General features: G+C 46.2%; 1 protein-coding gene across 6 annotated transcripts in view; it reads left to right on the top strand.

Moving 5' to 3' along the window:
• Positions 1–395: 395 nt before the first annotated feature.
• Positions 396–13,641, top strand: part of Tjp1 (tight junction protein 1) — a 241,628-nt gene continuing 228,382 nt past the window's right edge. For 2 of the 6 annotated variants that reach the window (XM_060367285.1, XM_060367284.1), the window contains exon 1: positions 396–682. In XM_060367285.1, coding sequence (XP_060223268.1) covers positions 510–682 — 173 coding nt within the window. In that variant the 5' untranslated portion in view covers positions 396–509. The remainder of the gene's footprint in view (positions 683–13,641) is intronic. The other 4 variants (XM_060367288.1, XM_060367283.1, XM_060367287.1 and 1 more) reach the window with 2 other exon arrangements.

Raw genomic sequence — 13,641 nt, 5'->3', positions numbered from 1 at the left:
TCATAGAACAATCTCAACTTTTCGCAACTGATTACTGAGCTATTTTTTTGCCCGACCCCAGCATTTCCACCATCCAGAACCATGCCTGTAGAACATCTACGCAACGCACCCGTTAGGATTATAAAACCGTCAATCACACACCCGGGCAGGAAACAAAAACGCTTAACCGACAAACCGCTAGGTGGTAATCATACACATTTTTTTTTTTCCTGCTCCGAGACTCTTTATGGCCATAACCGACTGGAAATAAGCTTTCAGCACCCCCCCCCGGGGGAAACTGAGGCACGTGGGGTGCAGTCCTGCGCGCTGCCAGGCTCTCTTAGCGCCGCCTCCAGGCCGCGCCCGCCGGTGCGCAGCGGTGCCGAGCTCGCGCGGGGCGGCGGAGAGCAGGAGGAGGGCGCGCACGGCGGCGGTACCGGGCCACGCACGGCGGCGCGAGCGGGCCACGCACGGCGGCGGGAGCGGGAGCGGAGCGCGCGGCGGGGCGGCGGATGGCCCAGAGCTGATCTATGCGGCGCTTGGAGGGGCTGTGTCTGCGGCGGCGGCGGCGGCGGCGGGGCCCTGCCCGCGAGCGGAGCGGGGACAAGATGAAGTACCAGAAATACCTGACGGTGCTGCAGATGGCCATCGGCGTCACCCCGTCCAACCGCGGCAGCCTCCTGCCGCTCAAGAGGAAGCTGTGGTGAGGACTCGGCGGGGGGCTGGGGCGCGCGGACGGAGACGGGGGGGGGGCTGGGACGGGAGGGGGGACCGGGGAGGGGGCGGGGCGCGCGGAGAGGGACGGGGGCGCGGGAGCGGGGCGGGGGCGCGGGGCCTGGCGGCGGCGGGGCGCGCGGGGCTGGTGGAGCAGCCATCGCCCAGCGCCCGGGCCGCGCGCCGCGCTCCTGCGGGTGGCTCCGAGAGCGCGCTGGGGAGGGAGCGGCTGGGACCCCGCGCCCGCATCCCCGGCCTCGCATGGGCTCTCCTTCCCCTGGGCGCCGGCGAGTGCTGGCTGGGGGTTGCACGCCCCAGAGCTCTGCCGCAGACCGCGAGGTAGCCCTGCAATCCGTTGGTCCTTGTGTGCGCGCCTTCTGCTATTTCCCCCGAATGCACCTGCAGTTGGGCACATAGTAAAAGATGAGCTGTTCCCACGCTAAGGGGAGGAAGTTGTGATGTTAGCGTCGCTATATGGAGGACTGTTATCTTATCTGCACGATTTCTGCTTCCTCCGACCTGGAAGCTGTTATGGAGGTAATTGACAAGAACACCATTAAGTGAAATTGTCTAGAAATTATCCAGATCGGGTTCACACTCTTCGTTTATCCTGTGGGTTGTATGTTGTATTAACATCTAGATATGCAACATGGGATCCTGGTGCCACCTGGGTATTCCACTGGCTGGAGAGGTAGGCTTAAGATTCACCCACACAAGAAGCAAGAAAGGAAAAGTAGTGGGATGGGAAGAGGGGTCAGGAACTAGGAATTGTGAGAGTCAGTGGCAGTTTTAATTTGAAAATTAGTCAGTGTTGAGTATAGGATATGAATATTTTATTTAACTGTTGAGTTCTATTGACTGTCGGGTAACGTAATCCTAAGTAGAGAAATCCGAAGGGGGGCTGCTTTTGAGAAGTGGAGAAGTAACTTCTGCTATAGAAAACCAAGAATTCCAGCACTGGTCAATAGGGAAGGAAAGACTATAACCGCAGTATGTGGAGTTCAAATTTCCCCTGTAGTACTCACAGTGTGACCTTCAGCGCACTGTCATGCCTGTATCTCCGTGGGTAAGCTGAGACTTTTATCTCTCCCCCGGTGTTACAGAGATCAGCTCTGATGTCAAACCGGCCTGTTCCTGCAGCTGAGCCTCGGTGAGGAACTCATTTAGGAAATGCTAGCATGTTCGTTCCATCTTCCTCCCTCGGTTGTTAATGACAGACTAATTTGGTAAAAGCCATTTACACTTGCTAACTTGCCAAGGACAGTACGTAGATGGCTAGCCTGGTAAGGTTGGCAACAGTTGTCCTTGGAAGCCAGGCAGTGGTGGCAGAGGCTGGAATCCCAGCACTGATGAAGCGGAGGCAGAGGCAGGCAGATCCCTGAGTCTGAGGCAGTCTGGTCTACTGAGTGAGTTCCAAAACAGCCAGGGCTACACAGAGAAGTCCTATCATTTAATTAATTAATTAATTAATTAATTGGACTGTGTTGTCCATGGGGAAAGATGTGTGGCTCAGTAGTAGGGTGCTAGGTAAAAAGTTCGTAGAAGATGGTTTTTTAGCAAATAAATGGGAATGGCTCATTCTTAGGCGGAGCAGGGTGATGAGTGCCTATAATTCCATCACTTGGGAAGCTGAGGCAGGAATGTCATGAGGAATATCAAGGCCAGCTTGAGGCCCTATCTCAAAACAAAACAAAAACTGGCAAGATGGCTCATTGGGTAAAGGTGCTTGCCTCCAAGAGGTCATCAGGCTTAGGGACACACACAGTGTCATGATACAAATAGGTCAGTCTTGGCTGTGTTGGTGGGATACAGAGGAGAGAGATGTCAACACCACCAGTTAGCTACTCCAGCCTGCATTTCTTCTGTGCATTTAACTGATAAAACAAGCTCTAGATCTTGCTGATTTTTTTCATATAGATCCTGTCTCTCTGCTAGAATATAAATTGCACAGAGGAGGGCTTTTCTCTATTTAATCTACCACTAAGTCTTGTACCAGTGCTCTCTGGTCCCAGAGAGCTTCTCAGTAAGTATTAGTTGAATAAATATGTAAATTTTTTGGTGCAGTTCAGGGACTCAAACCTAGACAGTCACATATGCTAGGCAAGACATCTACCACTCAGCTACATCCCCAGACTAATAAATGAATTCTTAATCATGCCTGGCTAGGGAGGAAGTTTAAAGAAATCATTTTCTTGATGCTTGATGTGAACTAATTGAGAAGCTGCTAGGCATGAACATCAGCATTTAATGAGATTTATTCTTGTTCGTCACTTGTGAAGACAGGACTCAAGGAAATAAAATCCAGGTAATTTCTGTACTCCAGCAATTCACATTGGAGGCACAGAGTGAATCAGGGCCTAAAAATAAAGATAAAAACCATCTTACTAAGAGACGGCCCATGAAAAGCTGCTACATTTCCTATCAATTTTTCCATGTTAAAAAACCGTTTCGTGTCCATCCAATGCTGGTTTTCAAAGGCTCATCTCATTTCTACAGTGGCAGACTAAAGAACATGACCTCTTCTCAAAAACAGATATATAATTCTTTTCTCCCACATGTATTTATTTCGAATGTGGTGGGGGTGGAATGTAGAGCATACACCATAACACATACATATGTATGAATGAATGGGTTCTCTCCTTCTACATGTGGGTCGCGGGGATCCAACTCAGATCATTGGGCTTGGCAGTTCTTGAGATGAGAGTATCTTATCCAGGTGGCCCCAGAATCCATTAGTGAGGGTCCATAAGGGATGAAAGAGGAGATGAGGGACACAGAGAAAAAGGCCATGTGGGAACAGAGCCAACTCACTGCCCTGCCCAATTCCTGTATCCATTTTTCTTCCTCCGGAATTTACTTCTAGATAACAGTTCTTCTTGTCAGGGTCTTGTAGCAATTGCTTGGATAGTTTGGGGAAAGTGGTGTTAAATGTTACAGTGTTGCATTGGGAGAACACAGGTCCCAACTTAAAAGTGAAAGATGGGAACCTGGGCAGACTGCAGCGGCATAGCCAAACCTGGGAAGGCACCCGCATCCGCCCACCTTACAGCAAATGAGTTTCTACTAGAGAAATTTACATACATGAAGATCTATGCCAAGATACTTATGAAAATGTGTATGCCTCCTCTCACCCCACCCCCTTTGAATGATTCGCTCTGTGTGAGAAGACCTCGTGCTTGAAAAGCTTATGCTAGCGTGAAGGACAGAGTGGAGTGATCTCATGCGTTGTTCCCACACTTCTGTCTACTTTGGGTGTTGGTGGCTATCAGCTTTCCTTTGTGTGGTGGCTTCTGCTTTTCTTACTGGTTCTGCAGATGTTTTAGAGAGTGTTGTATCTGTGCACCAGTCAAGGCAGGAACTGAAACAAACTCTTGTCCCAGCGTATCCCTTCCTCTTGTATCCTAGAAACAGGAGGTGGGAGTGCTTTCAGCGATCTGTTCAGGGTCATTGCTGTTTATGGTTTGAGTATGAAATGGCCCCCCACCCGCCAAAGTCATTGTTGAAGGCCTGCTCAGCCCAGCTGCTGGAGCTAATCATTGACAGGTGATTGGATCAAAAGGTCTCTGACCCCATCTGTGGACTCATCTGTTGTCAGACTCATCATTTGAGGGTGTGATTGGAACTTGATGGAAACTTCCAGGACAGGGAGCAGAGGGTGAGTTGAAGGATGTCCCTGTGACACATCCTGGGGGCTTTACCTTCTTGCCACCCTCTCTGTGCCTGGCTCTTTCTATTCTCTCTTCAAATGAGGTGGGCAGCTTCTCTCTCTCTCTCTCTCTCTCTCTCTCTCTGTCTCATAATGATGTTCCTGGTCATAGACCCAGAAACAATGAGTCAAACAGATGGACCAAATACCTCTGAAACACACAGCCCACAGACAACTTCCTGCCGTTGAGATTGCTTTCTTGGGGTGTTTCTTACAGAGACTGGAATCTGTCTAACATAATGGTTATGGAACCCTGGGGCCCGTTACCCATGTGCTGGACATACGCATGTTTGTGTGGCTAGCTGTCTTTCTTTGGGGACCACCTTCAGTTGCCACACTGTTATTTCCTAGGACCCTAAGAACAGACAACTGCCTTTTCACAGCTCTGGAGGTTAGGAGTCCCAGGTCAAGGTATACATGCCCTGGACAGCTCTGGATTGGCCCCTCTCTTGTCTTTCCTATTTCTGGTGGCCCAGATGGTCTCAATGTCTGTATCACTCCAGTCTCTGGCTCTATTAGGTCATGGCCTTTTGCTCAGTGTCCCTCATCCCCTCTTCTGCCTTTTACTGATATTCATCACTGGACTCATAGCCCACCGGTCCAGGATGCTTTCATCTCAAGAACTTCAACCTGATTGCATTTGAAGACACCGTTTTTTTCTAAATAAGGTGAAATTCTTGCACAGACCCAGATAATAATTACCCCCGATCTTTTTTTTTTTTTTTTATGTGAGACATGACAAATGTTTTTATGATAAACTTGTTTTCAGCAGTCTTGAGTTTTTACACCAACTGCTGCTAGGAGTGCTCGCACTGACCTTAGGGAGGGACTGAGCTGTATCACTGCCTGCAGCTATCACTTCCTGTTGGAAGTTACATAGTCTCAACACAGTTGTTCGGGCAGCCCCCGTGGAATGGGAGATGGTAAGAGTTGCTCTGTGAGTTGCTCCCTGCAGACCTCGTGGACTCGCCTTCCAGGCATCCTGCCTTTTCACTTAAGCATCTCTTTGAGGTGAGTACCAGGTTTTTCCATTTACAAATAGAGCCATTTGCTTGCCTAGATACCAGTTCCGTGCTGGGTACTGGGGTTAGAGAGACAGTTGAGCAGGAAGAATACAGGCGAAGAGAAGAGAACAGCTGAGAATAGATACAAAGGAACCAGGAAGTGCTCATTTTCCAGCGCTGGTTCATGATGTACCATTGGGTCACCAGGCTCTTCCTGTAGGGGTCTGTAGAGCTAAAACCCAAGTCCTTTTATTCTTTGTTTTATTTTATTTTTGAGATTATAATATAATTACAACATTTCTCCCCTTTCCTCCTTCTAAAACCGCTCATGTGCCCCTGTCCACCCTCCTCCAAATTCATCACCTTTTTTTTTCACTAATTGTTATTGAATGCATATGTGTAGATACATACATTTTTTTCTAAACATAACCTGTTCAGTCTGAATCATGATGCATGTATGTGTGTTCTCAGGTCTGACCAATTGGTGCTACACAACTGACTGCTGAGCTCTCCCCTGAAGAAGCTCAGCTCTTCTGCTCCCAGGTTTTTTCAGTTGTCTATGGTTCTTAGTGTAGGATTGAGGCCTGGGGGAATTTTTCAAGTTTGGCGTGACTACTGGTGTCGTCTTTGTTCAGCTCACATCTGGGCGGTCACTTGGTGAGACTTCATTGGTGAGACTTCTGATATTACACTCTTCACAGCAAACTCCCTGTGCTCTAGCTTTTCCTACCTGCTCTTTCACAGTGCTCTCTGAGCCTTAAGTGCAAGGATATTTTGTAGATGTCTCCATTGGGACGTGGCTCTCCAAGTCTGCATTTTGATTGGCTGTGGTTTTCTGTAGTGATCTCTGTCTACTGAAAAGAGAAGCTTCCCTGATAGGTGTTTGCGAAGACTGTACTTTCCTGTGGGCCTGAGGACCAACATTTATAGTAGATCATTGTCAGGGATTATGCTGGTTCAGTAAACTGGTGGCTGCAGATTGGCCTCCAGCAACCATGACTTCACTAGTACTGAGTACTTAGCTAGGTTTCCAGTACTAGGCGTGACTCCTCTGTTGTTGAGTGGGTCGTAAGTCCAATTAAAGGGTGTGGGTTACTACCAAGGTTTTTGTGCCACTGTAGCACCCTTAGGGTTCTCATGTTCTTGGTGTGGTTCTGGGTGTGGTTCACAGCTGGGCGGGACTGCTGGCTGCCTCTTCTTTGGAAGCTTGCATGCTGCCTTCTAGTACCATGAAAGCTGGTGGTCAGGAAGGGGGCATTCGGGTCAGTTCCAGCTCAGGGGTCTCTGGACCCTGACTGAATGCCTTGTGTCTTCAGCGATAGGAACTTTCACACAGTTTTTAAATAAGCAACTTGTGGACAGTTATACATACTGTCCTTTCATTCATTACAAATGTAATGAATAGCCAGTTACTGTTAATCAATTACATGAATTACTGGGGCTTCTCCAGTCTGATAACTAGAAATTACAAAGAAAGTTTACCACCTTTAAAAAAAAAAACTTCGGTTTGTTTTTCAATGCAAGGTTTCTGTGTATAGCCTTGATTGTCCTGGACTCACTCTGTAGACAGGCTGGCCTCGAACTCACAGAGATACACCTGCCTCTGCCTCCCTGAGTGCTGGGATTACAGGCATGTGCCACCGCACCTCGCTAAAAAAGGTTTTAATGACATTTATTTATTCGTGTGTGTGTGTGTGTGTGTGTGTGTGTGTGTGTATGGGGATCAGTGCATACTTGGCAGGAGTCAGTTCTTTCATCTCACCAGGGTCTCTGGGGTTGAACTTAGGGATGTCCAGTTGGGCTTTACTGGTTAATCCATCTCATCAATCCTTTACTACCTTTTAGTGAAATACCCTATTAAGGATTAGTGTCCTTTAAAAGTCACCTGCTCTGCTGGGCCTGGTGGCTCACACCTGTAATCCCAGCACTTGGGGAGGCAGAGGCAGGCAGACCTCTATGAGTTTGAGGCCAGCCTGGTCTGCAGAGTAAATCCAGGACAACCAAGGCTACACAGTGAAACCCTGTCTCAAAAACAACAAAAAAGTCAGCTGCCCCGCTGTTCTCAATACCCCATTTGTTTCCACACCTTTGTTCAGAAGTCCCCTTTGGGGACTGAATAATGCTGTACTCTCATCCATTAGCATTGCTTTGAGTTGGCTATCGCTGTTGGTGGCTGATATTTTTAAATTAATATCTTTACTTTTTTAGGTTTATTTTGTTTTGCGTGTGAGCGTTTTGCCAGTGTGTAGGTAGGTGTACTATATGCGTGCATTGTGCCTGTGGAGTGAGTCACAGAAGGTTTTGGAGCCTCTGGAACTGGAGTGATGGATGCTTGTGAAGTGCCAAGGAGATGCTGGGAACCAAACCCAGAAGCTCTGCGGGAGCAGCGAATGCTCCTAACCCTGAACCATCTCTTCAGCCCCTAAATTAATTTCTTGTAGAGAGATTGGTGATAATTCTTGTGGATGATTTTTTCTTCTTACGTAACCGCTTCGTTTTTACCATCTTATTTATTTGGCCCAATTCTTCATTGCTGCTAGGTCCTATTACACTGGGAATTGGAGAGGGGTGAGGCAGAGGGGGATTGGGAACTGTTCGTACTAAGTGGGGTGTAGTCACAAATGACAGGGAGCAAAGATCCTGATTTGAACACATACTGAAGGAAAGCCAGAGAGCCCTGGACACATTCGGCCTCCAGCATGGGGAGTGGAAAGACATTCCAGCTGAGGGAAGGGCTTGGGATGGGGCAGGGTCGAGGAGGTGTGTCGCCTCGCTGTGTACTTTGGAAGAGCGAAATCTTGTTTTCCTGGAGTACTCACAGAGCCTCACTGGCGCATGTCAGAAGTTTGCCAGACTGCATTTGGACAGCAGCCAAGAGTGAGCCAGGGGTTTGCAGCTTCAGGTGTGACATGATTGATAGGACGAGATTGGTGTTTACTTTTCCCTGATGGCCCCAACCAGGAGATTGCACACACAAGGAACTAGAAGGAAATGGTAAACGGTTTACTGGGTTGGTAATGATGTCTGGGCAGGATCCAGCTGTTCCCCAAATGAGGGCCTCTCTAGAAAGCAGACTCCAGGAGGGGGAGAATGCACGTTTCCCTCCTCAGCAGCTCAGACCACACCTAGCCTAGCGATGTCATTTAGTACAGCCAATGGGAGCCAGATTCCAAGAGCCAGGAACAGGACCACATTTGGAAACAGGAGGTCAAACGAGAGGAGCCTGGGGGCCAGCCTTGTGGGCACATTGTCTATACCTGAGAAAAAGAAAATCAGAGGGGGGTGGAGTTAGAGCCCTCCACCCCCCACTCGCTACATTTGACTCTCACTCTGAAGTCTAGTCTGGTTTGGAACGCACTGCGTAGAATAGTCAAAGCAGTCCGCCTGCCTTAGTCTTCCAGGTTGGGGTTATAGGGAACCCCCCCCCGAAATGGAGATTTTGAGGGATTTAAACTTCTGCCCAGAGTCACAAAGCCACTCCGGAACTGATGTCAAGGATCTGACCCTAGTGTCATTGTGTCCCCCATCTCAAAGTGCATGGCGGTCCAGCCATACCACTGTGGCTAAGTCTGGGACAGTATTCCTACTGTGACAGTGCTCTTAATGTTGTGACTAATGAAACTTAGGGTTTGGGAAAGAACAACTGTCTTATTAGTCACTAATTTCTCCCTCATTTAAGGTAAGTTACATAAGGTGCTTAGACTGCATTCCCTACCATGCTTTCCTGTCAACACACACATTCCTCAGAGTCTGCGTTACTTACTTGAGCTCTGAGGTTGGAGAAAGGGGTTCCTTTGGGAGGAAGGAGTAGGGTAGGAGGATAGTGAGGGGGGATTTATTGTAGATTGATTTTACTTCCTGTCAAGTGAGACTGCTTTTGTTTGTTTTGGTTTTTTGGTTGCTTTTGTTGTTGTTGTACTTATTCAAAGATGGGCCTTGTCTTAATTAGAATTTTATTGCTGTGGAGAGACACCGTGACCACGGCAACTCTTACAAAGGAAAACATTTAATTGGGGCTGGCTTACATTAGCAGAGGTTTAGTCCATTGTCATCATGGCAGAAAGCATGGCAGGCTGCAGGCAGTCCTGGTGCTGGAGAAGGGGCTAAGAGTTTTACATCTTGACCCACAGGGCAGCAGGATATACTTCCTTCAGCAAGGTCACACCTCCTGTTAAAGCCATTCCCTGTGAGCCTGTGGGGCCTTCTCGTTACAATTGTAGGCAGCCTAAATATCATTGTGAGTGTCCAGCATATAAACTGACAACCTACACAGCCCTCCGCATGACCCACGTTGATGCAGAAAGAAAAGGAAAAAGAAAGGGGGAGCAGTATTTCGTCTGTCCCATATGAACACAATCACATCCCCCTACCCTGGAGGTGACATTTTTTTAATTCTTGGTTTTTCTTATTACCCTGGTTTAGCATTCATTCTTACTCCCCTCCAAAGAGAGAAGTTTATCTCAAGCCATCTGCCTTTCACTAACTGGTGTCTAATCTTCGAAGACCTGGTTAGAGCTTATAAGTTAATGGTACTTCTGAACAGGGCCCTGGTTAAATTCAGACAAAACACCATGTTCTTGGGAGTCTGTGGGCAAGGTGAGCTGATGACTCCCAGATACACACCAGCTTCCCTTATTTATTAAATATTCGTATTTTGACCCTGGTGGACCTATGGGGAGGGGGTAATTCTATTTCTCTGATTCTATTTATGTTTTTTTTTTGTTGTTGTTCTGCCTCATCACTGGACTTTTTCATTGAATCATCTCTGATTGCAACTGGATATAAATTTCATGGCACGCTTTAGGTTTTAGGCTTGTAGGTTTGAAAGAAAGAGAAAATTGTATGGCTTTCTAAGGGAGATATCAGAAAACCTTGGGAAAAATTAAGATTTCTTTACCCAGAAAAGATGGCATTATATTTATATTAATTTCCTAAAATATAGTCAGCCCATGTAACTAATTGAAAATAGTTACATGGCAGCCCATGTAACTAATTGAAAATAGTTACATGGGCTATTGTAATAAAAATAAAATAAAATAAAAGTTGGAGCCAGGCATGGTGGCGCACGCCTTTGATCCCAGCACTCAGGGAGGCAGAGGCAAGCAGATGGCTGTGAGTTTGAGGGCAGCCTGGTCTACAAAGTGGAGAAACTTTGTTTCAAAAAACAAAAAAAGGGAAAAAAAAAACATAAAAATAGTTTTAAAATAATAATTTCTTTCTGATAAAAATATTCAATATCCTTTATTCTAGCTATTTTGAAATATAAAGTACATTGCTTTCTTTGGTAGGGCTTCTTAAAATGTTTTCCACTCCTGATCCTTTTTACCAAAACAATTTTAAATGACCTCAGCTGTATAGTCATATAAAATAGGTATACATATAATATTTCGGTGATAATAAATTATTTTGAAAAGTTTAGGACAATTCTCTAATATATATATAGTTTTGTTATTTGTTAGACTGAAGCCAGCTTTCATTCTAGTAAAGGGATATGCTTGTTTACACAGAGAATTCTGTCTTTGCTGAAAATTTGTACTGCATGAATCAGCACCCTCACCATGTTTCAGAGCTGGTCAGCATCTTGGTTTGATAACTGATCCTCAATCCTGACAGTATTACTTTTTATAAATATGAAGTATAAAAAAATACACGTATATTTAGGGCCATTTCAGAAATTATTGCAAATTTTATCATCATTCAAGCCAAAATTCATTTAACATTTTTAAATGAAACTTATGTCAGCAATTCAAATAATTTTTGTTCATTTAATTTTTAGTTGGTTTGTTTGTTTTGATGGTTGCCCTGAACTATCTAGACCAGGCTGGCTTAGAATTCACAGAGATCTCCTGCCTCTGCCTCCCAACTGTGGAGATCAGAAGGTATTTGCCATCACACCTGGCCATAAAGTAAAATTTTTAAAAGATTTATTTCTTTATTTTATGTAACTGAGTGATCTGTCTGCATGTACACCTACATGCCAGAAGAGGGCATCAGGTCCCAGTGTAGATGGTTGTGAACCACCAAGCAGTTGCCGGGAATTGAACTCAGGACTTCTGGAGGAGGAGACAGTGCTCTTAACCTCTGAACCATCTCTCCAGCCCCCATAGAGCAATTTTTAAAACCAAACATTCTAACACAGTCCAATCCAAAAGATTTGCTGATTTGGTACTAACACGCTAAAGACTGACAGCAGGAAAATATTGTCTCTGTTTTCTGTAATGAAGACATGTTTCTATAGAAACAGAAACCATGTCTCCAGTAAATAGTCCAATGAATAGTTCGTGGTGGTCTAGAATCTGAGCTGGTGTTGCAGGCAGGCACTCAGTGGTGTCACCTGGCATCGTGCCATAGGCTGTCCGAAGTTTGTATGTTGTGTGTTCAGAACCAGTATTGTAGTGAAGTCTTGATACAGCTTAGGCGAGGGGTGCCTGCGACATCGTGTTTGATTTCGAATTAACTTTTGGCTCTTGCCTGAACAGAAACTTTTTTTTTTTTTTTTATCATTGCCGAAATTTTCCATGACCCACACTTTTAGTTATATGACCCCACAGTTTAGGGAGTAGGGTTTTGACCCACAGTTTAGGGAGCTGTGACCTTTAGTCACCCACTGCATATAACTGGCCACTCTTTAAATTAGACTGTTTTCTCGTTTGCTCTTGGGCTCTTGGGGTTCCTCACTCCTCTGGGTGGCCGCTCATTTCTCCCTTCTGTAGGCTGCCTCTTCGCTCTTAGTTGTTCCCTTTCCTGTCCAGAAGCTGTTTGGTTTGATGTAATCCCACTTGTTTTTGGGTTTGCTTCCTGTGCTTTTGAGGTCTTGTCCAAGAAAGCCCTTGCCCATCCCATTGTCCTGAAATGTTTCCCTGTGAGTAAAGCGGTTCATTGTTCTGGGGAGGACTTTGACTTCAGAGAAGACAGCGGAGCTGTACGGACTGCTTCTTTGCATGGTGAGAATCCCGAGCATGACATCATCGACTTTGTACTTTGGGAACTGAACCAGAAGGAGGACTTACTGGAAATTCATCAAAAACTTAAACGTTCATTAAAACCAAATTAATGGGAGTCTGAGTAAGCAGTGAAGAATGTCCTCTGTGAACCAGCCCTTCTGGGAATTCTGACATGTGCTTAGTAAGCGGAATAGCTGTTCCAAGAGGAAAGGCTGGTAGACCCACTGCCCAAGGCACAGCTGGGGTGTCTGGTTTGAGGGGGGACCCCAGGGACAGAGTGCTGGGCAATCTGGGGCACTCAGGGTTGCTTTGTGTGATGTCTTAGGTTGGTGGGCTCTTCCCACTCTGCTTTCTCATTTCCTACAGCAGTCTGGGTGCTGGGCCAGAGAGATGAGGTTGTCTCGGAGGGAACTGCCAAGTCTCTTGACCCAAAATGTTTTCACACAAACCACCCAGTGTCAAGAGTCACTGAAGGCAGGCACAGTGAATTCTGTAGCAGGCAAGAATGGCCCAATACAAATAGAAGTAACCCAAGACTTCCAGCATTATCAAGTCCCTGAGGAGAGAGAAGACACTGGAGAGAGTGCAGAAAAGGGCATTGAAATAATGAAGTCTGGACACTTCTGAAGTTTAAACTTGGATCGTCAATAGAAAAGAAGAATGGCCAAATTGACAAAACAAATACTGGAGGAGAAAGCTAACAAAACCTGGAGAAGGACCTAGCGGGTAGGAAACCTGTCAGCTTTTCAGAGCTGGTAGGGCTCGGGGTGACGAGAAAGCACTAGGAAGGGTGTGAGGAGGTGTAAGGCCTCTTATTGCAGAGGCGGATGTGAGCATACTGGTAAGCCTACTGTTGGTAGAAAAGGTGAGTTCAGCTCTTCACAGTCATCCCTTAAAACACTGGATTCCGTAGTTCTGACAGCTGTGGCTAATCCAGCTCCCTGTATGTTTATGTATGATCCCTGTATGTTTATGTATGAATAGCTAGCATTAGAGTCACCCAATGGAACTTTAACCCATTACTGCTTGGAAACAGAATGAAGTCCCAAGGACAGCGGTAGTCCCAATGATACTAATCAAGCAGAAAAATGAAGAAAATATTTACAGGAAAACCCATAAGACAAGATGACAGGAATACAGCTCATTAGACCAGCACCCACACTAAGCTCGTCTCAGAAGACACATGCTCTCAGATTGGGTAAAAAAGAAAAACACTCTAACATCATGTCAGGACCTAGAGATACAACATAAGAGAGAGAAAAAAAAAACAACTTGGGAAGATTGAAAATATAGG

Source organism: Meriones unguiculatus, chromosome 14 (assembly GCF_030254825.1).
Source record: "Meriones unguiculatus strain TT.TT164.6M chromosome 14, Bangor_MerUng_6.1, whole genome shotgun sequence".
NCBI lineage: Eukaryota > Metazoa > Chordata > Mammalia > Rodentia > Muridae > Meriones > Meriones unguiculatus.
Note: the sequence above shows the minus strand (reverse complement) of the source record. Positions and strands in the feature narration are given on the sequence as shown.